The following is a 26,510-nucleotide window of genomic DNA, read 5'->3' as shown; positions in this document are numbered from 1 at the left end:
GAAAAACACAGAAAGACGTGTTGGGTGAGTGGTCAACATTTACATTTTCAGTAAAATCAGAATGTACACTATTTTTTAAATACTTATCTAAACAGATAGAACATATTTATATTATGGCTGATGACCGTATTAAATAAACTAAACATTCTGACAGGTCCAAGGACCGGGTCCCCAGCGGGCCCACTCCCTGCTAGCACTCTGGATGGCCTAAGATCAGGCGTGGATCAAACGGACGCCCTCCTGGGCCATTGACTTTCTCCAAGCATTCCAGGCCCATGGTCCCAACCAGTCAGCGGGTCAGCTGGAGCCTCGGGCCGCGTCCCTGACCGAGGGGACAACCAAGGTCAAGGTCCGTACTATGGTCCCGACCTAAGATGCCAACCGAACTCTACCACGCACGTGTCACTTCCCTCGACTGACGAGGTCAGGGGTCGCCAGGCCTCGCACGTTGACCGTCCCCGGGCTAGGTGCTAAGGATAAGAACGGACATGTCGGTTGTCGTACGGGCCAACCACTCCCTCCACGGGGGTTACGGTCCCTCTGTTGCCAAAGTGGGGGATACTATTCCACCTGCCCGTCCTCGTGAAGGGACGGGACGCAACGTCATCATGACGCAGCAGACATCACAACGGAGTGACGGGGCGTAGCGCCAGGAACGGAGCGTGACTACCGTACTGTACTTATCATCGCACGCTCGCCCGCCGACCGACGGAGCATGACGCAAGGGATAAGATAAGATGGCCAACCCACGACGCAGGACTTGGATGGTGGTCATCAGAATGCCCCGACTGACAGAGTTGGCAGTCCCGACTGACAGAGCTGGCGACTTCATCGGCGAAGCAAGGAACACTCTATCTTTCTACCTTTGGTTCTCCTGTAACGGAGACCCCCCTTTGGACTATAAAAGGGAGGGTCATCCGCTTAGGAAAGACACCTCAACAGATCTCGATCATACCACATCATCCACTCATAAGCTTGTAACTCCCTTAACTCTCACGAGCACCTAGACTCAAGCAATACAGCTGACTGACCCCCGACTGGACGTAGGGCATGATTGACTGAACCAGTATAAATCTTGAGTCATTGTGTGCTACGCCGATCACGACGCGCGATACACACTTCGAGTTGGTTTAGCTGCCAGCCATTTCCGGAACCGACAGTTTGGCGCCGTCCGTGGGGAGGACATTGTGCATCCGATGTCCCGGAGATCGGATGGCCTTCGTCTCCGACACCTCTAGCCTCACGAGCTTGAGCGATACGATTCGCTTCAGCTCGTTGGAGTTTTCCATGGCCTCGCGCGTTGGATTGTGGGAACCCCCGTCTTCGCGCCCTTCCAAGCCTTCTGCTTCGGAAGCTTGGACTTCGTTGCTGGTCATCTTGGCACGCTTCGCCTTTGCGAGGAGGCCACCCCTCTGACGTCGCTCGAGGGAGACACTTCCTCGAATGGGCCACTGGTTGACCTCAACACTGAGGTGCTCGCGCGTCACATCAAGCTCATGCTCGGAGACAACCCCTCAGAGAGTAATGTGGACTTGCTTCTATTCTCGTTTCGCATCGTCTTCCACCAGCTCTCCGGAGGGACCCCGCTGTCCCCACCTAGCCCACCGCGCGGTCGGTCCCTGTTTGGCCTCACGAGCGCCGTGAGCGTTTATGCTAGGGACCTCCGGAGGGCCATACCGCAGCCCCGCCCATGACCGAGTTCATGGGCATGATGGGGTACGGTCCCGCCTCATTCCACAATCTCTTTCCCGATGATGACCTCCTGAGTGAAGGGTCAACTTGTTGGAGGAGGCCCAGGAAGCGGCCTTGGTCTGCTCGGCTCGTTACCAGCAAACCCTATTGAAAGGATCGATGGACCAAGAGGGGGGGTGAATTGGGCCTTTTTCAATTTCTAAAACAAGATAAAACAATCTTAACCTATGCAAAACTAGAAAGGCACCAATTCACCAACCGGATAGCCAAACAATCTACACAAGCTAGTTAAGATGAAAAGAGATAAAGCCTAGCAAGGTAGAGCTAACTAGTGATCCCTAAATCAAGCACATGAACAAATTGCATGAAAGATAATGCTTGAAATAAGTAAAGTGGACAAGGGACAACCGGATTTTTTCCCGTGGTATCGATGTGTTGGCACACACCCCTAATCCACGTTGTGACACTCACAAAGAGTATTGTCACCTCCCAAGTCACCAAGACGAGGGCGCTCACTAAGAGTCTCCATTCACCATCCCGGTGTGGTGGAGATCAAGCCACGTACAAATCTCTTCTCCGGGCTTCCACAATCCTTGGCAAGCTCCGCGAGAATCACCTCGATCACCAAGATCGCCTAGGTGATGCCAATCACCAAGAGTAACAAGCTAAGGCCTTCACTTGAGCAAGAACCAATCACAAAGAATGGATACACACAAGCTTCTCTCTACTCAAGTCCTTAATCTTGCTTCTTGAATGATTGAATGAATAAGTGTATGAAATGTTGAAGCTCAAGGTGGCTCTTGACTATAGTATGAGTGTTTGGATGTTGCCCTAGTGTCAAGAGTAGTAAAATGACCCATTGGAGGGGTATATATGGGCAGCTCACACGAATAGAGCCGTTGGAGAAAAAGCTGCCAGAAAACTGCGTTGCGCCGGTTAATCCGACGTCCCTCCAATAGTCATCGTCGGTTTAACCGGTGAATGTAAACTGCCACTTCTGAAAACTAGCCGTTACAGCTTGGGCAGATTAACCGTCGTTGCATCGGTTTAACCGGTGAGTGTAAACATCCATTGATCAACAGAAATACCAAGTTACTGGACAACTGCACCGACGTCCAATTTCAAATAGCGTCGGTTTAACCGGTGAGTGTAGTTGTCCACTGATCAACTGAAAACCGAGTCTCTGGACAACTGCACCGACGTCCAATTTCAAATAACGTCGGTTTAACCGGTGTATTGACTTGTCCAGACTTGCTGACCTCGTTTAACCGACGTATATAAAACTTGAAGCGTCGGTTAATCCGGTGATAAGGATTTTTCTGGTTTTGCCTTTTCTGACTTGAGTCTTGAATGAAATCCAAATATTTTTGAGATATAAGTTGAGAACCACTTATTTGAGCTTCTAGAAACCTGAGTGACCATTGTGTGCATCCATTTTCAAATGACCATGTCCATGCTCAAGTTACCAAGCCTAAACCCCTCTTAATAGTGCGATCACTACAAAACTATAAAACCTATACTAACCTAAGTGTCCTTCTCAACCTTGTGACACTTAGGACTAGAAAGATCCTTAGTCTTGACACATTATAGAGTTGAATGCCGAGATCGCCTTTTTGAATAATGAAAATTAGGGGCTTCTTTTGACATATAACCAAATGAGCAATAATGATTTATAAAGCTGCACAAACTCATTAGTCACAATAATGGTTGTCATTAATCACCGAAACATACCTTAAGGGCCTAGATGCTTACAATCTCCCCCTTTTTGGTGATTGATGACAACATAAACATAGATATCGAGAGAGCGAGAAAGATAAGGCACGAATAAACACAAGCAAACTTGAAAAGAAAGGAACCAAACGAAATCCATAGATATGTCTCAAAAGCTCAGCATGCTCAAATGACAAATGTACATATCCATGAACTAACATCAAATATAATACAATAAGAAACATCAAAAGTCAGATCGAGCTCTCTCTAAAGCTACCCTCCCCCTGACTCCCTCTCCCCCTTTGGCATCAAAGCACAAAAAGGCTACTGATCGGGGTGCCGCGGGACGGCGAGGAAGCGATCCGGGTCATCGTCGTCGTCGTCGTCGTCAGACGGAGGATCCTCAGTGACTGCCGGTAGCTGCTGGTCTGAAGGGCCTGCTGGTGCTGAGCTGACCGGAGGTGTAGCTGTAGTCGAGGCTGTCGTCGAGGCCCTGGTGCTAGCACTGCCTGGGAGAGGGTCCGTGGAAGTAGTAGCCGGCTCAGCAGAAGATGTGTCAACATCTGAAGTGGTGAGTGCTGAAGCTGCCGGCTGTGACGACTGCTGGGCTAAGGACACCTCTCCGCCTCCCCCTGAAGGTAATGGCTGTGGTACTGCGGGGAGGCCAACTGACTGGACTGTAGAGGGTGACTCCTGGAATAGTGAGGTCGCAGGCAGTGGAGAGAAGATAGGACGACTCGCAGACCCGAGAAGTGCTGACAGTGAGAACATAATCTCCGGAGTCGTAGAAGAAGCTGGAGCAGTGGAGGCCGGAGCAGGTGTAACTGCAAGTGCTGGTGCTCCGGCGCCCTGAAGGCCTGACTGTGCTGGCTGCTGAGGGGCGAGTCCGGTGTGAGAATACAACTGTGAAATCATCCCGAACATCGCCATCATGCCCTGCTGCATCTGCTGGAACTGAGCGTCCGTCCTCTGAGAGACTCTGTCAATAAGGCCGACGAAACGCTCCTCAGTAGCAGCTCGCTCTCGAGCGGCCTCCCTCTGGATCTGTGCAAGCTGTGCCTCATGGGCCCTCCTGGCCTCCTCCTGAGCACGACGATCCTCTCTCTGCTGTGTGACCAGCTGCTGTAGGAGTGCGGTGAGCTCAGACGGCTGAGACACCTGAGACTCAGAAACTGTAGCAGTAGCAGCTGTCACTGGAGCTGGCTCTCCTGAACCTCCTGCCTCATGATCATGTCTAGCTGGGGCTGGTGCAGGGAAGTACTCCTCATCCTCGGAGGAGTCTGACTCTAGGTCTGACCAGTGAATCTCATCATCTCCTCCGGGAAGCTGTGCCTCTGCAGCAAGCAGTGCCTCGTCCTCCTGGGCCACTCGGGCCTGTACCTCTGGTGATAATCGTGCCATGGCAGCACGATCTGCCTGTCTCCCTCTCCTCCTGTCTGAGGGTGCTGTTGCTGCGGTGGACCTGCGAGGCTCCTGTGGCTGGTGACCTCCTCGCGTCCTAGGTCCAGTGCGACGCTCGGTCGCAGGTGAGGGCTGCTCTGCAGGGGACGTCTGCCGAGTGCGGCCAGAACGTCGTAGAGCTGGTGACTGAGGTGTAGCCTGCCCCTGAGACTGCTCAGACTGGTCTGTCGCTGACTCTGACTCGGACTCTGCCGCTGAAGCTGACTGTGCTGACTCTGCTGCTGCTGCTGCGGCTCTGGTGGCCCTGGCTCCTCTGACTCTGCCCATGCCTCTGCCTCTGCCTCTGCCCCTGGTTTCTGGATTTCTGATCGCGAAAGGACGAGCACGGCCTGACGCCTGCTCCTCGGCGGCCTTTGCCACCATCTCGGCCCTTTCGGCCTCTCTCGCTGCGCGAGTCCGCTTGCGCGCGGGCTCCTCAACAACTATCTCCTTCCCCTTCCTTTTGTCACGACCCATCTCGATCACACAAGACGCGGCGCTGCGAATTAGGGCTAGCGAAAGAGAGCGCGGCGTGAAAGCGGTGTAATGCGGCGGCGCGTGTGCGGCAGAAGACGCGGTGGAGCTGCAGGACGTGCTGGCGATGGCGTGGAGCAGCACTGGCGGCGGCACTTTGGAGCGTGGGCGGCGCTGTGGTGGCGGCGACGGCGAGGTGGCGCACGGGCGCAAGTGAGAGGCGGTGCGCGCGCGCGGGCGGCAGGTGACGGCGGTGGCTGCTGCGCGGGCGCGGGCGCGGGCGCGGGAATGCGTCGGCGCACGGGAATGCACGGGCGTGGCGCAAGTGCGAAGGCACGCGGTGGAAAGCGGCGGCGGCGCGACGGCAACGGCGGCGGGCGGCGACGGCGGTGGCGGGAGCGGGTGCGAAGGCGAGGAGTCAAGCGAAACACGAGCGCGAGTGAAGGGTTGTGACCGGTCAAGTGAGGAATATGACATGTGGACCCCGCAATTTTTCTTATCGCCGGTTGAACCGACGCTTAGGTTTTGAACACCGGTTGATTGCGTCGGTGTAGTTCACCAGAAATTCTGCCAAATCTGTATCTGTACGCCGGTTGAACCGATGATCTGAAAAGTGAACGCGTCGGTTGAACGATGCAAATAACAGTTGATTTTCAGGTCAGAATTGTGTTCTGTTCATCGGTTGATCCGATGCTGCAAACTTTGTATACGCCGGTTGAACGCCTGAAATGACTGAGCTGTGGCTGTCACTTAGTAACGCCGGTTAAACCGATGGGTATAGATCCATTGAGCGTCGGTTTAACCGGTGAACCCAAAAACCCTCTCTCAGCTCACTTTTCTATGCTAAGTCCAATGAACTTATAAGATTCAACCAAACTCAAGTTAATGGACTTGCATAGGCGACTTTACCCCTCAAAATAGGATAGCTTAATAACTTAAATAGTTTTTCTTTTCAAAATCAAGGGTAAGTCGCAAGAGAGACAAAGCGTCAATTTAAAATGTATGAGCCATGTCATAGGAATATTGAAGGAGGAAAGCTTCAAACTCACAATGACCTTGCTCACTAGGCAATAACGCACCTAACACTTTACTCTTTTCACTTCTCATGAATTAAGATCTTGCACGTAAAACAAGTCTCATTTTCATCAAGTGACCTCCTTTGTGACTTTTACGCATGCAATGATAATGCAAATTACAAAAACATGCGAAAGAAAGGTAAACATGAGATGCACAACTATATGACAAGAAATGCATAACGAGAATTTAAGATCTACTTGTCAAATTTGATCCCACGGAAAGCTTCATCATGATGAGCCTTTCTACAAGCCTAGAGGAAAACAAGTGGACCACCACCTCTAGCTAAACCCTTGCTCATCACTATCTTGCCATGGTTAGACAAGTGTCCTATATGTATGCATTTTTCTATATGACATGGCAACTTACATGACGTTTGCCGCATCTAACACATTTAGCTCATTTCTTAGCCTAACAAAGGTACTCTCGTCTAAAGGTTTTGTGAAAATATCCGCCAATTGCTCCTCGGATCTCACACCTTGAAGGGAAATGTCCCCCTTGGCTTCGTGATCACGCAAGAAGTGATGGCGAATATCAATGTGCTTTGTGCGAGAGTGTTGAACCGGATTCTTGGCAATTTTTACGGCACTTTCATTGTCACAAAGGAGTGGTATTCTTCCTAGTTTCACACCAAAATCCAAAAGGGTTTGCTTCATATATAGAATTTGGGCACAACATGCACCGGCTGCTATATATTCCGCTTCCGCGGTGGACAAAGCCACGGAATTTTGCTTCTTACTCGACCAAGAAACTAGAGAACGCCCAAGCAAATGGCAACCCCCGGAGGTACTCTTGCGATCGACACGGCTTCCGGCAAAATCCGAATCCGAGTATCCCAAGAGATCTAAGCTAGCGCCTTTGGGGTACCACAAGCCTATGCTAGGGGTGTGCTTGAGATACCGAAGGATCCTATTCACAGCCGAAAGATGTGATTCCTTAGGGTTAGCTTGAAAACGGGCACACAAGCACACGCTAAACATTATATCGGGCCTAGATGCGGTAAGGTAAAGCAAAGACCCTATCATAGAGCGATAGAGGGATTGGTCAACCGGTTTACCGTCCACATCCAAGTCGAGATGCCCATTGGTTGCCATGGGTGTCTTGATTGGCTTACATTCATCCATCTTGAACTTCTTCAAGATATTTTTAGTATATTTTTCTTGATAAATGAAAGTCCCTTCCTTCATTTGTTTGACTTGAAAACCAAGGAAGAAGGTCAATTCGCCAATCATGGACATCTCGAATTCCCTAGACATCATGGTAGCAAACTCATGGCTTAGTAAATCATTAGTTGAGCCAAAGATAATATCGTCAACATATATTTGACAAATGAAAAGATCCCCGTTGACGTCTTTTGTGAACAAGGTGGTGTCCACCCTCCCGATCTTGAAGCCTTGCATGATTAGGAAGTCACGAAGCCTCTCATACCAAGCCCTTGGAGCTTGTTTGAGCCCATAGAGTGCCTTGTGCAACCTATAAACATGATTAGGATTCCTCGGATCTTCAAACCCGGGAGGTTGCTCAACATAAACAAGTTCGTTAATAAAGCCATTTAAGAACGCACTTTTCACATCCATTTGATATAACTTGATATTATGATGTGAAGAGTAAGCAAGAAGGATGCGGATAGCTTCAAGTCTTGCGACCGGAGCAAAAGTTTCACCAAAATCCAAACCTTCGACTTGAGAAAACCCTTTTGCCACAAGTCTTGCTTTGTTGCGTACCACCACCCCATGTTCATCTTGCTTGTTTCGAAAGACCCACTTTGTGCCGATGATGTTCTTGTCTTTCGGAGGAGCTTCGAGGACCCAAACTTCATTGCGGGTGAAATTGTTCAACTCTTCTTGCATGGCCATCACCCAATCCGAGTCCTCAAGTGCTTCCTCTATGCTAGTGGGTTCAATACAAGAAACAAACGAGTGATGTTCGCAAAATGAAGCATGCTTAGAACGAGTTCTTACTCCTTTGGAAGGACTACCAATGATTTGACCAATTGGATGATCCTTGGAGATGCGACCATGCTTCACTAGCGGTATTTGCGTGGATGCTTGTTGGGGTGGATCATGAGTGACTTGTGCTTGTGGTGGAACATTTTGCTCTTCTTGTTCTTGGACTTGGGGTGTTGGCGTTGACACATTTTCTTGAGGTAGTGGATCAATTTTATCTTGATCTTCATCCACTAGGGGTGCCGTGGAGGTGCTTGGTGTAGATGAGGAAGGTCTTCCCCCTTGATCATTGCCTTCATGCATCTCTTCCGGCTTGATATCCCCAATGGACATCTTCTTCAAGGCTTCTTCAATCTCTTCATCCCCTACATTCTCATAGCCAACAACCTCCTCTTGGGAGCCATTAGATTCATCAAACTCCACATCACATGTTTCTTCAACTAACCCGGAGGTTTGATTGAATACTCTATATGCTTTGGAGTTTGATGCATAACCAAGAAAGAAACCTTCATCACATCTACTTTCAAACTTACCGAGCCTTTTCTTCTTATAAATGAAGCATTTGCAACCAAAGACCCGAAAGTATGATACATTTGGTTTCTTCCCGGTGATGAGCTCATATGGAGTTTTCTTGAGGAGTCGGTGAGGATACACACGGTTGGATGCATGACACGCCGTGTTGATTGCTTCCGCCCAAAACTTCTCGGACGTGCCATAATCATCCAACATTGCTCTTGCTAGGGTGATGAGTGTCTTGTTCTTTCTTTCCACCACACCATTTTGTTGGGGCGTGTAGGTGGCGGAAAACTCATGTTTGACTCCTTCTTCATCGCACCATTCTTCAATCTTCATGTTTTTGAACTCGGTGCCGTTGTCACTCCGAATCTTCACGATTGGGGAATTGTATTCCCTTTGAGCTTTTCTTGCAAATGTCTTGAAGATTTCCGGAGTTTCACCCTTATCGCCTAGAAACATGACCCAAGTGTAACGTGAAAAATCATCAACGATTACTAGGCAATAGAGGTTACCACCAATGCTCTTGTATGAAGTTGGACCAAAGAGATCCATGTGTAGTAGCTCGAGCGGCTTGGAGGTAGACAACATCGTCTTGATAGGATGATGAGTTGCTACTTGCTTCCCGGCTTGACATGCTTTGCATAGCTTGTTCTTGTCAAAAGTGACGTCCTTTATGCCGGTGATCATCCCTCTCTTGTGGGCTTTCTTGAGGTTGCTCATGCCAATATGAGCAATTCTTCTATGCCAAAGCCACCCAAGAGACGACTTGGTGAAGAGGCAAGTCATGGTGCTTGTTTGCTTTGAAGAGAAATCCACCAAATAAATATTGCCATGCCTAAACCCCGTGAATACCAATGGCTTGTCTTTTTCATAAGTCACTACAACACCATTCTTGTCAAAGGTACACGTTAGTCCAAGATCACACAATTGTGCAATAGAAATGAGGTTAAAACTAAGTGCTTCTACAAACAAAACATTTGAAATGGATAAATCTTTTGAAATTGCAATTCTACCCAAACCTAAGACTTTCCCCTTAGAGTTATCACCATAGGTGACATGTTCATGATCGCCGGGGTCTTCAAGTGAGGTGAACATGCTATCATTGCCGGTCATATGTTGAGAGCAACCGCTATCAAGTACCCAATGTTTTCCACCGGCTTTGTAGTTCACCTACACACATGAGAATTTATTTTTGAGTTTTCGGAACCCAAACAAGCTTTGGGCCTTGCACATGTGTGACAAGAGCTTTTGGGACCCAAAGTTGCTTGGGGAGCTTCTTCTTTGACTCCTTAGCAATTTTGCCAATGAACTTGGCCTTCACCTTGCCCTTCACTTTACTCAAGAGAAAATGATTATTTTGAAACATTGATGAGTAATTCTTGGGTAATTCAGGAAGAGGACGTGATGGTAAAGTGCACTCCCTAGTGTGGTGCCCGGTGACTTGGCAATGTTGGCAATATGAACCAACTTCCTTGATGAAGCTTGTCTTGATCTCCGGAGAAGGAGTTGTAGCCATGTTTGGCTCCGGAAATGAACCAAGACCTCTCTTACCATAGTCACGGGCATTGTTGAAGAGAATCTCCTTGTGGATGTATTCTCCCCTTGAGAGTTTCTCCACACTACTCTTGAGGCTTGCCACTTGATCCATCAATTCCTTTTCCCTAAAAGAGGCAAGCTCGGGCACAACATTAGTGGCATATGCATCAATGAGTAGGTCATCACATGAAGTAGAAGCATTGACCGTTTCATTTACAACTTTCTCAAGACTTGGGTCAATTACTTCATAAGCAAATTCGAGTTCTTGATACTTGTGAGCCAACTCCCTATGCTCTTGTTTAAGCTTTTTGTGGCTCTCTTCAACTTGCTTAGCAAGTACAAGTGACTCATTGTGCTTTTTGAGCAAGTCATTGTACTTACTAAGTAAGTCGGAGTGGGCAAGCTCTAACTTAGCATGAGTGCTCTCAAGAACTTTAACTTTGCCCTTTTCCCTCTTGATGACGGATGTGTACTCATTGATGAGGTTAGTAAATTCATTAGGATCAAGCTCTTCATCACTGTCATCTTCACTATCTACCTCACATACCTTGGTGTTACCTTTTGCCATGAGGCACATAGGAGACGGAGGTAGAGAAGGTTCTTCATTGGTGAGGGCGATGGTGACAATGTCTTCTTCATCACTTGAGTTTTCGCTTGATGAGACATCGGTCACCCACTCTTGTTTCTCCACCAAGAAACTTTTCTTGGTGTGCCCTTTCTTCTTTGGGAAGAGCTTGGTCTTCTTGTCATGGGTCTTCTTCTTCCCAAATCTCTTGTTTTTGTTCTTCCTCTCCTCTTCTTCATCATCGCTTAAATCATGGCGATGCTTACCCTTGTTATCCTTGCTTCTTTTGTCCGGCTTGGGGCAATTTGGACGGATGTGTCCTTTTTCGCCACAATTGTAGCAAATCTTGTTCTTGACATCCATTGGCCGGAACATTCCCTTCTTGGAGTCAAAGTTGAAGCCCTTCTTATTGATCTTCTCATTCAAGCGTGTGAACTTTCTCATCATGAGAGCAAGTTCTCCATCATCTTCAACATCGGATGAGCTCTCATGGTGATCATCTTCTTCATTGCTTGAGCTTGAGTCTTGTTTGACCATCTTGAGCTTGCGGGATTTGTTTGTCTTGGTCTTTAGAGCAATTGACTTGCTTGATGTTGGCTCTTCGGTCATACCAAGAATGCTCATTTCATGAGCGCGAATTTCGCCCACAAGTTCTCCAACTTCCATTGCGGCGAGATCCTCCTTTTGAAGCATAGCATTGATGATGTTATACTTGGGCTTCGGGAGTAGCATGAGGATCTTGCGGTTGATGGATGCACTGTCAATTTTGGATATTTCAAGTGCATTAATGTCCTTGACAATGACATTCAAGCGAGAATACATATCATTGCAATTTTCATGAGCTAGCATTTTGAAGGAATCATACTTAGCTCTAAACAAGTGATATTTTTGTTCACGAACTTTGGTGGAACCTTCATGTATTTCAATGAGCTCCTTCCAAATATCACTTGCTAGGTCCATGCCATTAACTCTAGCAAAGACCTCCTCACTAATAGCTTCGAAAATTGCATTTCTAGCTCTAGCATTCCATTTTAATTGGTCGGGGGTGGGCTCTCCGGTGAATCCGACTTTAGTTGCCAACCACACTTCGGGGGCAATCGCATCAAGGTATGCGGCCATGCGAACTTTCCAATAGGCAAAGTTCTTGCCCTCGAAGTGAGGCGGCGAACCACCCATCTTGGCCATAGCTCAAGGCGGTGAAGCCTAATGATCCAAATGAGCAACGAGGCTCTGATACCAATTGAAAGGATCGATGGACCAAGAGGGGGGGTGAATTGGGCCTTTTTCAATTTCTAAAACAAGATAAAACAACCTTAACCTATGCAAAACTAGAAAGGCACCAATTCACCAACCGGATAGCCAAACAACCTACACAACCTAGTTAAGATGAAAAGAGATAAAGCCTAGCAAGGTAGAGCTAACTAGTGATCCCTAAATCAAGCACATGAACAAATTGCATGAAAGATAATGCTTGAAATAAGTAAAGTGGACAAGGGACAACCGGATTTTTTCCCGTGGTATCGATGTGTTGGCACACACCCCTAATCCACGTTGTGACACTCACAAAGAGTATTGTCACCTCCCAAGTCACCAAGACGAGGGCGCTCACTAAGAGTCTCCATTCACCATCCCGGTGTGGTGGAGATCAAGCCACGTACAAATCTCTTCTCCGGGCTTCCACAATCCTTGGCAAGCTCCGCGAGAATCACCTCGATCACCAAGATCGCCTAGGTGATGCCAATCACCAAGAGTAACAAGCTAAGGCCTTCACTTGAGCAAGAACCAATCACAAAGAATGGATGCACACAAGCTTCTCTCTACTCAAGTCCTTAATCTTGCTTCTTGAATGATTGAATGAATAAGTGTATGAAATGTTGAAGCTCAAGGTGGCTCTTGACTATAGTATGAGTGTTTGGATGTTGCCCTAGTGTCAAGAGTAGTAAAATGACCCATTGGAGGGGTATATATGGGCAGCTCACACGAATAGAGCCGTTGGAGAAAAAGCTGCCAGAAAACTGCGTTGCGCCGGTTAATCCGACGTCCCTCCAATAGTCATCGTCGGTTTAACCGGTGAATGTAAACTGCCACTTCTGAAAACTAGCCGTTACAGCTTGGGCAGATTAACCGTCGTTGCATCGGTTTAACCGGTGAGTGTAAACATCCATTGATCAACAGAAATACCAAGTTACTGGACAACTGCACCGACGTCCAATTTCAAATAGCGTCGGTTTAACCGGTGAGTGTAGTTGTCCACTGATCAACTGAAAACCGAGTCTCTGGACAACTGCACCGACGTCCAATTTCAAATAACGTCGGTTTAACCGGTGTATTGACTTGTCCAGACTTGCTGACCTCGTTTAACCGACGTATATAAAACTTGAAGCGTCGGTTAATCCGGTGATAAGGATTTTTCTGGTTTTGCCTTTTCTGACTTGAGTCTTGAATGAAATCCAAATATTTTTGAGATATAAGTTGAGAACCACTTATTTGAGCTTCTAGAAACCTGAGTGACCATTGTGTGCATCCATTTTCAAATGACCATGTCCATGCTCAAGTTACCAAGCCTAAACCCCTCTTAATAGTGCGATCACTACAAAACTATAAAACCTATACTAACCTAAGTGTTCTTCTCAACCTTGTGACACTTAGGACTAGAAAGATCCTTAGTCTTGACACATTATAGAGTTGAATGCCGAGATCGCCTTTTTGAATAATGAAAATTAGGGGCTTCTTTTGACATATAACCAAATGAGCAATAATGATTTATAAAGCTGCACAAACTCATTAGTCACAATAATGGTTGTCATTAATCACCGAAACATACCTTAAGGGCCTAGATGCTTACACCTATGAGTACCATGAAAGGAAGATCCGGGGAAGAACCCTCGAAGTCGGCGACTTGGTACTATGGAGAACACAGTCGACGAAGGACAGGCATAAGCTCACTCCGCCCTGGTGAAAGTACGCCTAGAGGGGGGTGAATAGGCGATCGTTGCTTAAAACCTGCACACAAGAATTCAGTCCGAGGCTGCCTGGTGGACCGTCCGCTGGGACTGTCCGCTGGGCACTTCCAATGTCCGCTGGGACGTCTCGGGTAAGAAATGTAACTGATTGAAAACTAAAACTTGTATACAAAATCTATTTGAATAGAAATGCTCTAATACAAGTTAGGAACACTAAGTGCGGAAGCAATCTAACACAAGATAGGTATACAAGTAGATCGGGCAAGAATACTACATGGAGGTACAAAAAGCAAGTATAACAAATGTGCAAGAGATGAAGTGAAGTAATCAAACACAAGAGACACAAGATTTTTCACCCGAGGTTCGAATCCACTCAAAGATTCTACGTCCCCGTTGAGGAGTCCACAAAGGACCGGGTTCCTCTCAACCCTTTCCTCTCTCAAGCAACCACAAAAGTCAAACTTGAGCTTTTCACTGGCAACAAGGGTAATACAAACTTCTCAATCCAACCACACCACGAGTTGGTTGTTCTTGAGCACCTCTAACCGTCTAGGAGCCAAGCTCCAAGAGTAATAGATGTGGAAAGCGATGGAGAGAGCCAAGAGATGCCCAAGAGAGGTGAATCTCTTGGGGAAAGCTTGAATCTTGCTTGGATCTTGCTCAAACCCAACCCTAGACCAAGGATTTGGAGTGGGGAAGCTAGGGTTTCACTTTGGGGAGCTTTGGAGCGCTTAGAATGTGCTTGAGGCTCAGCTTATGCAGTTTGACCGGTTGTTTTTCGTTGGGGGTCGAAGGGGTATATATATAGAACCTCACTAAAAACTAGCCGTTATGCTGTTTTTAGTGTCCTGGCGGACTGTCCGCCAGGCCTGGCGGACTGTCCGCCAGGACCACTCGGGTTTGCAATTTTCTGTTCAAGGCATGGGTTCCGGATTTGGTTTATTTGTGTTCTACCACACACTTTCCACATCCCCCTTGATAGTACGCTATACCTAGACTTAAGAAAATATAAAATAAAGAATTATCTTCGCTTGAATCACATTTCTTGAACCGGTACCGTTCTCCAATTTTAACGAATCGTCGGAATTGGTTCTTCTTCTTTTCTCCTTTTTGGTTTCTTTGACCTCTGCTCATTATTCTCAATTGAAATATTAGATACACATTTAGGTTGTTATTAATCACCAAAATAGGTCATTAGACCTAGATGCACTTTCAATCTCCCCCTTTTTGGTGATTGATGACAACCCAAATGAATTAATAAAAATAATAAATTCAATAGAGCTTGAGGAAATAAATATGTGATGAGCTCCCCCTAAATCCATGCATCCACAAGATATTCATGAACTCCATTTCATAATGAGCAAACCAAATAAAGTCAAAGCATCATGATAAGATAAAACCAAGATAATAGAATATCACATGATTTCACAAACATAGAAAAGCAATAAGATCATAACCAAGCAAAGCATCATCCATAAAAGAAATTAGAAATTACAAGCCAACTTAGTTCAAATAAGATACAAGCCAAGTTTCACATACATCCAAATTCTCACCACGACTCTAAAGGATGGAAAGATAAGAATGCTAGGAATGCACTAGGAATGCTAGGATACAATCTTCTCCCCCTTTGGCATCAAGCACCAAAAAGAGAAAAGACAAAGGAAAGCTAGGAGCAGTAATCACTCATCATCCGCATCATCATCATCATCATCTACATCATAATGCTCCCACTCAGCACCTTAACCCGAATAAGAGACAAAGGGCCCATAAGAGAATCACGAGAGATACAAGAAATCGGTCAGCTCGGTTGACCGGATCCGAAGCCTCCTGGCGGACTGTCCGCCAGGCCTGGCGGACTGTCCGCCAGGAGCCTTCAGCCAGCAACATTCCTCTCTCATGTAACCTATCCAATTATTCAAATAACTTAGAGAGTATATTGGATGTATATGATGTAGGACATTTGGAATATAATACATGGTTTTTCAAGAGAACATCATATAAAAATGATCATGTTAATCAATTCGATCCAAACGATCAAGAAAATTCAACATTTTCACAAACAAGGCATACATTATTTTGAAAATAATTTTGTTTCAAAAAGAAATTCTCCACTAGGCAAGCAGGTGTGCAACATTTCATTCAACACTCCTAGAGTCAATAATGTTTAGCTCATTTCTTAACTCACAAAATCTTTTCTCATCTAAGGTTTAGTGAATATATCGGCAACTTAGTCGTTTGTTCTCATATGAGAGATCTCTATGTCTCCTTTAAGATTATGATCTCTCAAGAAATGATGCCGGATATCTATGTGTTTGGTTCTAGAATGCTCACATGGATTTTCGGCTATTTTAATGGCGCTCTCATTGTCACATAGGAGAGGAACACGGTTAAAAGTATAACCATAATCCTTTAGAGTTTGTCGCATCCACAAAAGTTGAGCACAACAATGTGCGGCTGCAACATACTCCGCTTCGACCGTGGAAAGAGCAATGGAATTTTGTTTCTTAGATGCCCATGATACAAGGGACCTACCCAAGAATTGGCAAGTCCCGGATGTGCTTTTTCTATCAATTTTGCATCTGACATAATCCGCATCGGAATAGCCAACTAGATTGAAATTTGAACCTTTTGGATACCAAAGAAGACTTGATAACTATTTGCGGCATGAGCACCTCACAGCCTCGATGCAGCTAAGGAAATACTCGGAGGACACCTTCAAGATGAAGTTCGGAAGAACTCGAAGATGCCTTCAGAAGTACTCGGCCGCCTGCAATACTCGACTATGAATAGCTCGAGGACTTGTTAGGCCCGGACCGACAGGATTGTGCACATAGCGTACTTTTCTTAGGATAAGGGATGGGATATAGCCCACGCCCTACATCTGTTGTAACTACTCGTAGTATAGTAGGACTACTTATACAGTAGTAAAACTAATCGGACACGGTAGGAAACTAACCGAGAAGTACTCGAGTAGGACTCCAGGGCTTGTACCCGACTAGGATTTCCATGTAAACCTGTCCCTCAGACTATATAAGAGCGGACAGAGACCCCCTTCAAATAGGAGATCACCCGATCACCATTTAAGGCAATACAAACCACACAGGACATAGGGTATTACGCTCTCGGCTGTCCGAACCTGTCTAAACCTTATGTTCTTTGTACCTTCGAGTTCCTAATCTCGGCGACACAGTAAGTACAGACTCATCACCTCAGGGGTATCCCTAGGTAGGCATGGTGGTAAAACACTGACAGACACCTTGATGGATCTCCATCATACCACATCATCCACCCGCAAGCTTGTAACTCCCCTAACTCTCACGAGCATCTAGACTCGAGCAATACAACCGACTGACCTCCGACCGAACGTAGGGCACGATTTTACCCAAACCAATATAAATCTTGAGTCATTGTGTGCTACGCCACCTCCGACACAATACGTGATACACGGTTCAAGTTGGTTTAGCTATCGGCCATTTTCGGAACGACACATTCCTAAGTGAAAAAAATATATCATGCACGGATAATGATCGAATTAATCCCTTTCTCATTTAGCCATCCCCTTGAGGTTTGGGCTACAAGCCATTCCCGTGTACACTTCCACGTGTGCCCGCAGCTCTCGTTGCCCTGGCAGAAATATCTAAAAACCCTGCGAGGCCGTGGCCGTCGGCGAAACCGCATCGCCGCGCCTCCGCTCCGCGCGCCGCGCTAGGGTTTTAGGACTCCTCCCCATTCGCCCCCAAAGGCAGCCGCCCCGCCAGGGTTTTAGCCGCCTTCTCCCTCCCTCCCTCCCCTCCTCCCCCTCGCCTCCCTCGTCCACATCCCCTCGCCCGCCGCCGCCCGGAACCCTCCCGCAGCGACGCCATGTGGGCCCTCCGCCGTGCCGGCAACCCCCTCAGGTAGGGATCCTCCCCAACTGCCCCTGATGCGCGTTGCACCCGTCGTTCTAGCGGCATGTTTGATCCGCGTAGCGCTCCTAGTTCGTGATGTTTTTCTCCCCGTGTCGTGGCGCCGAGCAGATCCATCCCTTTCCATCTCCTTGTCTTTTGCCCCCGCGTGCGGAAATGTGTGGTGTTTTCCTGTTGGGCTTCGTTTGGATACTTGCTAATCCCCTCCAATCCATGCGTATTAGGAGGGATTAAGGGAAAAAATAGTTCATTTTTAACCCCAATTCATGCGTATCGGGAGGGGGTGGGTATACCCAAATAGGGATTAGTCGCGATTGCTTGGAACAGGCGGTCATATGATTATTGGGGGATGAAGTTCCCATCTTTTCCGAGTTGCTCATTGCCAAGTACTGATTGTTGCCTTGTTGGTATCACTCGATGCTTTGTTTGGGCACATTGTGTTTCTGTGCCGGTCTAAGGGTAACGATAGTCCATGTAAATGCGAGGATTTAAGGGTGATTCCGGCTGCATCTGTCATGGTTACTCTAGTTTGTTTATATGCTATATGAGATTAGGCTATGGGAAGTGAGTATTGTTCAATTCCTTGTTCATGTTTGATGTTGGAGCCGGTGTACATATTCAATTTACATTTGAAGCCTCAGGATCATGCCTTCTAGTGTTCCTTGTTGCACATACAGTTTATTCTCATATTTGGCTCTGCTAATTGCTTGCTGCTCACATATAGTTATTCTGATATTTGGCTTTCCCAACTGTTTGCTGCTGATTTAGGGTCCGTGCCCAACAAGTTGTGAGTGCCTGTGGTTGTGCGAGTCTTGAGGTGCTGCTAAATGCAGATGCAAAGGATGTAGAGGAGCATCACGAGGGTAATTGTCAGAAAGCTTGCTGCCGTCGTAACCCAAAGTTGCCAGCCTTCCTGTTGTCATTTTCACCAAGCCATTTCACTTTGAGTAGGAGTTTCTCCTCTCAGGCAGGTGCAAATTCTGGTAACAAAGACGATGCTTTGGAGGATGGGTTTTCTGATCTGGAGGTTCCACCAGAAGCTGATACAAAGGATGCCGGGTTGACATCTGAAGATAGTTCTGATGAGGATGCCACTGATGAAGTTGGCTTGCCTGATGTGGATGCTGCTGCAAAGCATGAGAAGGAGCACATGAAGAGGGCCTCTGATTCCATCCTCCTTAAAGCTATTATTGAAGCTCCGAGGCATGAAGTCACTAAAGCACTTGAAAAATGGGCTAATGATGGCAATACACTCGATAGGGGTGAACTCTTTTTCGTTCTTCTTAGCCTTCGAAAGCGGAGGTGGTTTGACAAAGCCTTGCAGGTATTTTACTTACCAAGGAGATGTCTCTATATTTAATTAGGTTGCAACTTTGACTATGTTGGATAATATGCCAAGCGGATTATATGCTTTGCTCTTTGACTTGCAATAGCTTCTTAAAGGAAAAATAAAGTATTTACCACCCACATCTAATGCTGAAACCTATCTGCAAGTCTGAATGGTCTTGTTTACATATAGATTTTTCTTCTGTACTTGTTTCATGAGCATATAAGAGGAGACATGTAGAAGAGTGCAAAGATCGTTAAGTAAAACCTTAGGATCGGGTTGGAAAAAAATGTTGCCTTATGGAAGCATAGCATGGTAATCAAGATCATATGAAATGATATGCAAACTGCATCCTTGCTGCTGTATCTGTATATTTTTTTAAATCATGTTTTGGAGCTTTTGTTTTGTTTCTTGCAAAAGGCTATTTGTTGCGTTCTGCTCAGCATAGCTTTGTTCATTTGATTCATTTTTCTAACTATCATTTCCTAATTCTTGAGTCTTTCTTGGCACTACTATTTTACCATTATGAGCGAAGTATGTTTATCCTATGTATGCAACTGATGATCTAGGTGCACATGCACATTTATAGTTGGCTTAAAAATAATGATAACAGCCTTCATGATTAATGCATTTATTGCACTTTGCGTCATCACTTTCCAAAATATATATAGGAAGCCCTTTTTCATTAATTACAATTGAAATGATCACTTATGCCCTACAGTATCCTGTAAACAGATTACTGATGTTGTTTCGAGGTGATTGCTTACCTTTGTATGTGTTCTGTTCGACTTGTGAAATAATTTTCACCATTTTTCTGCAGCTCCACGAATGGTTTGAAAAATCCAAAGTGCTAGAATTTGGAGAGCGTGATTACGCTTCACGTGTTGATTTGACGGCTAAGGTTTATGGTCTTCAGAAAGCAGAACAGTATATTGAAAAAATTCCTGCACCTCATAGGGGTGAGATAGTGTATAGAACACTATTGGCCAATTGTGTTCATGAAGCAAATGTCAACAAAGCAGAGAAAGTCTTCAATAAGATGAAGGATCTTGGATTGCCAATTACAGTATTTTCTTTCAACCAGCTTGTGCTACTTTACAAAAGGGTGGACAAGAAGAAGATTGCTGATGTTCTCGCCATGATGGAGAAGGAGAATGTGAAACCATCTCTCTTTTCTTACAAGCTCCTTGTAGACGCCAAGGGAGCGGCTAGAGATATAGAAGGTATGGAAAAGGTTGTTGAACAAATGGAAACAGAAGGTGTTGAGCCAGATCTTATGTTTCAAGCTACAATTGCAAGGCACTACATTTTTGATGGCCAGCGAGAGAAAGCAGAGGCGCTTTTGGAGTCAATGGAAGGTGATGATATCAACACAAATCGTGCTGCTTGGAAGATTCTGTTACCTTTATATGCTTTTCTGGGCAAGAATCATGATGTGGAAAGGATTTGGAGCGTGTGCAAGGATAATCCCAGGCTAGAGGAGTGTCTTTCTGCTATAGAGGCCTTTGGTAGGCTTGGTAATGTTGAAGAGGCAGAGAAAGTTTTTGAGGATATGTTAGTGAAATGGAAAACACTCTCTTCCAAATACTACAATGCTATGCTAAAGATGTATGCCAATCAGAATCTCTTTGACAAGGGCAAAGAGTTTTTTAAGCGGATGGATGAGAACCATGTCAAATTTGGAAACAGAACTTTGGATTCGCTTGTGAAGCTATATGTCGACGCAGGAGATGTGGGTAAAGCTGAGTCCTTGTTGCACAAGTTATCTCTAAAGAATAGGATCAGGCCTCAGTACACCACATACCTGATGCTGCTTGATAGCTACTCGAAGAAAGGAGACATCCACAACTCAGAGAAAGTGTTCAACAGGCTGCGGCAGATTGGCTACACTGGGAGGATCAGGCAGTACCAGTTGCTGCTCCAAGCATATCTAAATGCAAAGGCCCCTGCTTATGGGTTCAAAGAGAGGATGAAGGCTGACAACATTTTCCCCAACAATGCTGTGTCTACTTTGATTGCTGCTACTGATCCATTCGTCAAGAAGAAATCGATATCTGAGTTGCTCGATTAAGCTGAGGGCTAGTGTGAGATCCATCGTGTCGCCATGCAATGCATGTGCTGCTTTTGGCATTCTGCTAAAGTATATGGTGAGATAATAACGTCTTAGTCTTGTAACGAACTACTAGTGTTTGTTTGCATTCGGACTCCCGTGCTTTACTGAACTTTTGAGTCATAGAGAAATTGGATTCGGTGCCTTAGAATCCTTCCTGTGTGGTGAGTTAACCCTTCATATTATTTTTGCCCTTTTTGTTGATCCACTAGCGACCAAGATGAGCCTGTGCACATCATTTGCTTGTCGAAATTCCAAATCCCTCCTGCTTTAAGCTGAGGTTAGCCGGTGGCTTCTGTAAGCCTGAGCCGATTTGTAACTTGATAATGCAGTCGCGTGCACAGCTATTTTGACACTGCTCGTTTACCTGGATTCAATGTAGAATCTATTTGAAACTCAAGCTATGGCAGTAGTGGTGCTACTTTGAAGTGTGAACCGTGCTGTTTCAACCAGGAGAATGCTAACATGGCAATGAGGCAGAAAACATTTATAATCTTGATTGATAGGTTTGTCATGGTACAAATAGTACGTAGGATACAGCAGCAATGCCAATGCTGGTAATTTGGCTGACACGGGTTGAGACACCCGCCCCCCCCCCCCCCCCCCCCCCCCGGGTGCAAAATCTCTGTAGAACCTATTGCCTTTACCTTTGGCAAGTTCTCGAGGCCCTTACTCTTAACTTCTGAAGAAATCCTGAACCATGGAGCTCTTGACGTCCGAACCCAGTGCGCCCGGGCGGGGATCCCTGAGCCTGAACACGCTCTCGACCACTGAGACCTCGGTGGCCGTGGTGTCGGAGCCGCAGAACGCCGTCCAGTCGTTGACGGCGATGCCGGCGGAGACGACGTCGCTGCCCCTGTTGACGGTGCCGGCGACCAGGGGCACCTGCAGCAGCGTCGAGAGCTCGTCCAGGTCCTCCACCGACGTCTGCGGGTGAACCTGCATGATTAGCAGGTTTCAGGAGCAGGGATTAATGATCGGTAGCTTCAACTCTGCTCGCAGTGACGTCTGTTGTGCGAAGCTGGTTTTGATGGGCTTACCAGGCCTCCTTTGTTCGTGAAGGTGCAGTAGCTCCCAACCAGGATGTTCCCTGCAATCGTTTGCCTGAACACTTCTACCCCAAGAACATCTGAAATGACCTCCTCAGTTTCCTGTCCCACACAAAATTAGTCAGGCAAGAGAGCTGATCCCATTAGCCATTCATTCAGATTTCAGATTAATTCTTATATGTACAATAGCTGCTTGATGATCAGAATCAGATACATGGAAAGTTTGGAATGTGGGCGTGAAATTCCCAAGTGAAAGAGGGGCTCGCTTGCCTTGTCCAGGTCAGGGTGTGTGAGCGCGACGTAGTCGTTGCAGGCAATGCAGTTCCCCAAGGCGGACAGGCGCTCGTCGACGCACCTGACGACCACTTCGTCAGGCAGGCTGTTCCTCAGGTGCTGGACCTCTGTGAACACGAGAGAACAGATGGCGGCATGTCAAACCATGGTTTCAGCGAACGAGGAAGCTGACGCGATGCAACGCAATGCTTGCTCTGTCACCCCTGTTTCTGAAAAAAAAACAGTCCCCAAAACAGCAGCTACTCCTGAATTGCTACTTCAGCACACTCTTCGTCGAATTTGACCTAGATCGTCGGATCCGGGACAGTGCGATTTACATACGGTTCTGGACATTTGCTAATAATCCTCAAGGTCAGCAGTGGCGATGATACAGTACCTTGATCGGTGGCGTTATGTGGAAGAAGCAGCCCTTTCTTGTTACCTGACGAACAACAGTCACGCGAACACGAAAACGCGTTAGCAAGCTTCAAAAAGCCACCAAATGAAAATAATTCACCAGAAACAGCAAGAGCGGTGCGCGCTTCAATTCTTACCGACGCAGAGCCTCCCGACGATCCTGGTGCCGGCGACGGAGGACCTGACCACCGGGACGCCGCCGCCGAGCTCGGCATCGAGCACACTGCGCGCATGCCATGCCAGGGTCAGAACGCGAGTTCAGATAATAAGCTGCTGGTACGAGGGGGACCGGGGGAGACCGACCGACCTGTAGAAGCCCTCGGAGGCGCCGGGCGGGACGAGGCAGTAGGCGTTGGTGAGCCTCGCGAAGACGCCCACCTCGCACGAGTTCTCGAACTTGATGCCTGCATGCACACGGATCATCAGGAGGAGTGACTCAGGGCACGGATTTATCAAATCAACTGAACACAATGACACATGAAAAATTCAGGTATGCGACAGCGCCGGAGAGGGGCCTTACGGGACGCCATTGTCGTCAGTCGGGCTGGCTCGCGAGCGCGGAGCTCTCTCTCGCCGGCGAGTAGGGTTTACTGGTTTAGCGAAGGGGCGGGCGGGCGAGGAGACGGTGCGTGCTTGCGGATCGCGTTCGGAGGCGGATTCTTATACGCCGCCGCGCGCGGGGCTCCGGCGCCCTGCTGGCTGCGCGCGGGTTTCGTTGCCCCCAAGTCTCCATCTTCACCACGTTTCGTTTCGGTCTGGCCTGTCTCGGCGCGTCTCCCCGGCCCCACGGCAAGCTTGGCTTTCCGGCTTGGTGCCGGTGCCGTTGGAGCCAAGTTTCCCCTGCTGCTGCTGCAGTGCTGCTGGTCAAAGTCAAAGCTACTGTGTTGGTGGATAACCGGAGCTCGTCATGGAGGTGAATCAACCGGCCGGATAATTGGATTTGCATGTTTTCCCCTGGATAAAAGAAATCAAAATTAGGGAAAACGGTTTTCTTTTCCTTGGTAGTTTCTCCCCCAAACTTGGAGTTATGTATTGGTATCCTTGTTTCTTTTTCTTTCATATAGTCTTGTTTTTAATCAGCAAACAAAATGATGCAACAGTCCATTATTTTTTCTCTCTTCTAGTACTAATGCCGTTCATGCGTGGTGTTGTTGTGCCGCGCAATTTAGACTAACCAGTCATCCGGCCCCAATTATCTGATTGTAGAAGTGTTCAACTTGATAGTAGCTGCGTCTGCACAGCGGTCGCGGTGCAGGGAGGAATATATCGATCACTTGTTCTTTGAGTGGGAAACGATTTCTCTGCTGTTACTGCAGGGGAGTGTTTCACTGACATGTGGGGCCGCTTGCCACTGAATCCGGGTTCCGGGCGCCGCTCGAGACCGAGGCCTCTCGGTCGGGCGGCAAAAGACGCGTCGGAGAAATCTTCCGGCGCCGCAGCCCACGTATATATATCGTGTATATATATATTATGTACGAAGGAAGAGAGGAAGCTGTGTTGCTGGGACTTTGGGCTTCGCACGCTCTAAAAACCCCCTCTCGCCAACTCGTCTTAGGTTGTTGATGATTGGTATCATGGCACCCCATGTAATAGAAGATTTAAAAAATATATAGCCAAGAAAGTACTTGGAAGACATTTCGAAAGAACTCGAAGACGCCTTCAGAAGTACTCGGAAGTCTGCAGTACTCGACTACGAAGAGCTCGGAGGCTTGTCAGACCCGGGGCTGTGGGACTGCGCACATGGCATACATATTCTAGGATAAGGGATGAGACATGGCCCATACCCTACACCAATTGTAACTATTCATATAGGAGTAGAACTAGTTGGTACAGAAGGAAACTACCGAAGTAGTACTCAGGTATGACTCCTAAACTAGTATCAGGCTAATTCTTCCATATAACCCGACCCCCTCCAAAAATTACATCATCTGGCAATACAAACAGGCACACAAGACGTAGAGTATTACGCTCTCGGTGGCCCAAATCTGTCTAAAGTTTCGTGTTCCTTGCACCTTTGAGTTTCTAATCTCGACGACACCCTACCTATAATTTACCACATCGGGACTATTTCTCGGTAGGCTTGGAGGTTAAATACTGACATAATGCGAGTTTAATCGTATCCTATATAAAAGAAGACTTGCAAACTACTCGGATCTTGAATACCTTACAGTCTCGATGCAGCTGAGGAATACTCGGAAGACACCTTCAAGACGAAGTTCGGAAGAACTTGAAAACGCCTTTAGAAGTACTCGGAAGTCTGCAGTACTCGACTAGAAAGAGCTCGGGGGCTTGTCAGACATGGTGCCACGGGACTTCGCACATAGCGTACATATTCTAATATAAGAGATGGGACATGGTCCACATCCTACACCAGTTGTAACTGCTCGTACAGAAATACGACTAGTCGGAACAGAAGGAAACTGCCCTGAGTAGCACTCGGATAGGACTCCTAAGCTAGTATCGGATTATGACTTCCATGTAACCCTGTCCTCCAAGACTGTATAAGGGTGGACAGATACCCCCTCCAAACATCACAACATTTAAGATAATATAAACCATCACACAGAATATAGAGTATTACGCATACTGCGGCCGAACCGTCTAAAGTTTCATATTCCGTGCACCTTTGAGTTCCTGATCTCGACGACACCCCACCTACAATATAACACCTCGGAGGTATCTTTCGGTGGACTTGAAGGTTAAATACCGACATCAAGCATTCTAAAAGTTTGCCCCGGGAGTAACCGCACATGGTTTGTAAGAGAGATGTACTAAACGGTTGAAGCTGAAGTATTTTCTTAGTTTATTACAGATATTTATTTCATATACACGTTATGATTGAAAATATTACAATTATGGTGTGGAGCTTTGTGTTTGAAGAGAATAACTAAGAACTGTGAATTTATCTGGTAGATGCCAATTGTTTTAGTGCACCTTGAAAATATGTTTTTGCATATAAGTTTGGCTTTTTTTCAAAAATATTTGTCCAAAATACAATATTGGACTAAGGTTAGGAATAAGTCTATTTTATGACAATAAACTACTGGCCAAGTCTAAATTTCAACCATGCACATGAAATGATTTACCACAGTAATTTCATCCCTTGAGGATCAGTATGGATGTTACTTCCATCGTTCCAAATTAATCGTTCTAAATTATTTGTTGCTTTGCCTTTTCTAAATATACAGTTTTTACTATGCGAACGGATATAAAGTATACTTTTATGCATAGCAAAAATTATATAACTAGAAAAATCCAAACAACCTAAAGTTAGAAAAAGGGAGTACATAATAGATAGAAGCATTAGATAAAATTACGGCCACGTCTAAATTGATCACCCTTTCACTCAGCAGAATACTGCTAAAACGGATGAGATCTTTGACGTAGCAGTACTGCAAGGAATCCTCGGATCTACTAATAAACAACCAAAGAAAATCTGCTCCACTGTTTTCACGTGCAAGGATAGGAACAGAACACGGCGCAGTGAAATGTCCACATCCAGTAGCAAGATCA

General features: G+C 46.6%; 2 protein-coding genes across 2 annotated transcripts; one reads left to right on the top strand and one right to left on the bottom strand.

Moving 5' to 3' along the window:
* Positions 1 to 17,534: 17,534 nt before the first annotated feature.
* On the top strand, positions 17,535 to 21,613 carry LOC112893764 (pentatricopeptide repeat-containing protein At1g80270, mitochondrial-like). The gene is made up of 3 exons (XM_025961238.1): positions 17,535 to 17,812; positions 18,590 to 19,145; positions 19,969 to 21,613. Exons 1-3 carry the CDS (start codon positions 17,778 to 17,780, stop codon positions 21,217 to 21,219), a joined length of 1,842 nt encoding a protein of 613 aa, XP_025817023.1. The 5' UTR covers positions 17,535 to 17,777; the 3' UTR covers positions 21,220 to 21,613.
* Positions 21,614 to 21,868: 255 nt separating this feature from the next.
* LOC112893765 (eukaryotic translation initiation factor 6-2-like) lies at positions 21,869 to 23,642 on the bottom strand. The gene is made up of 7 exons (XM_025961239.1): positions 23,518 to 23,642; positions 23,305 to 23,401; positions 23,135 to 23,220; positions 22,978 to 23,022; positions 22,578 to 22,708; positions 22,299 to 22,409; positions 21,869 to 22,197 (listed from the first exon to the last, which is right to left on the bottom strand). The coding sequence occupies exons 1-7, from the start codon at positions 23,525 to 23,527 to the stop codon at positions 21,934 to 21,936; spliced, it is 744 nt and encodes a 247-aa protein (XP_025817024.1). The 5' UTR covers positions 23,528 to 23,642; the 3' UTR covers positions 21,869 to 21,933.
* Positions 23,643 to 26,510: the final 2,868 nt, after the last annotated feature.

The sequence above is a fragment of the Panicum hallii genome, chromosome 5 (genome assembly GCF_002211085.1).
Source record: "Panicum hallii strain FIL2 chromosome 5, PHallii_v3.1, whole genome shotgun sequence".
Classification (NCBI taxonomy): Eukaryota; Viridiplantae; Streptophyta; class Magnoliopsida; order Poales; family Poaceae; genus Panicum; species Panicum hallii.
This window is presented reverse-complemented; position numbering and strand designations above follow the sequence as displayed.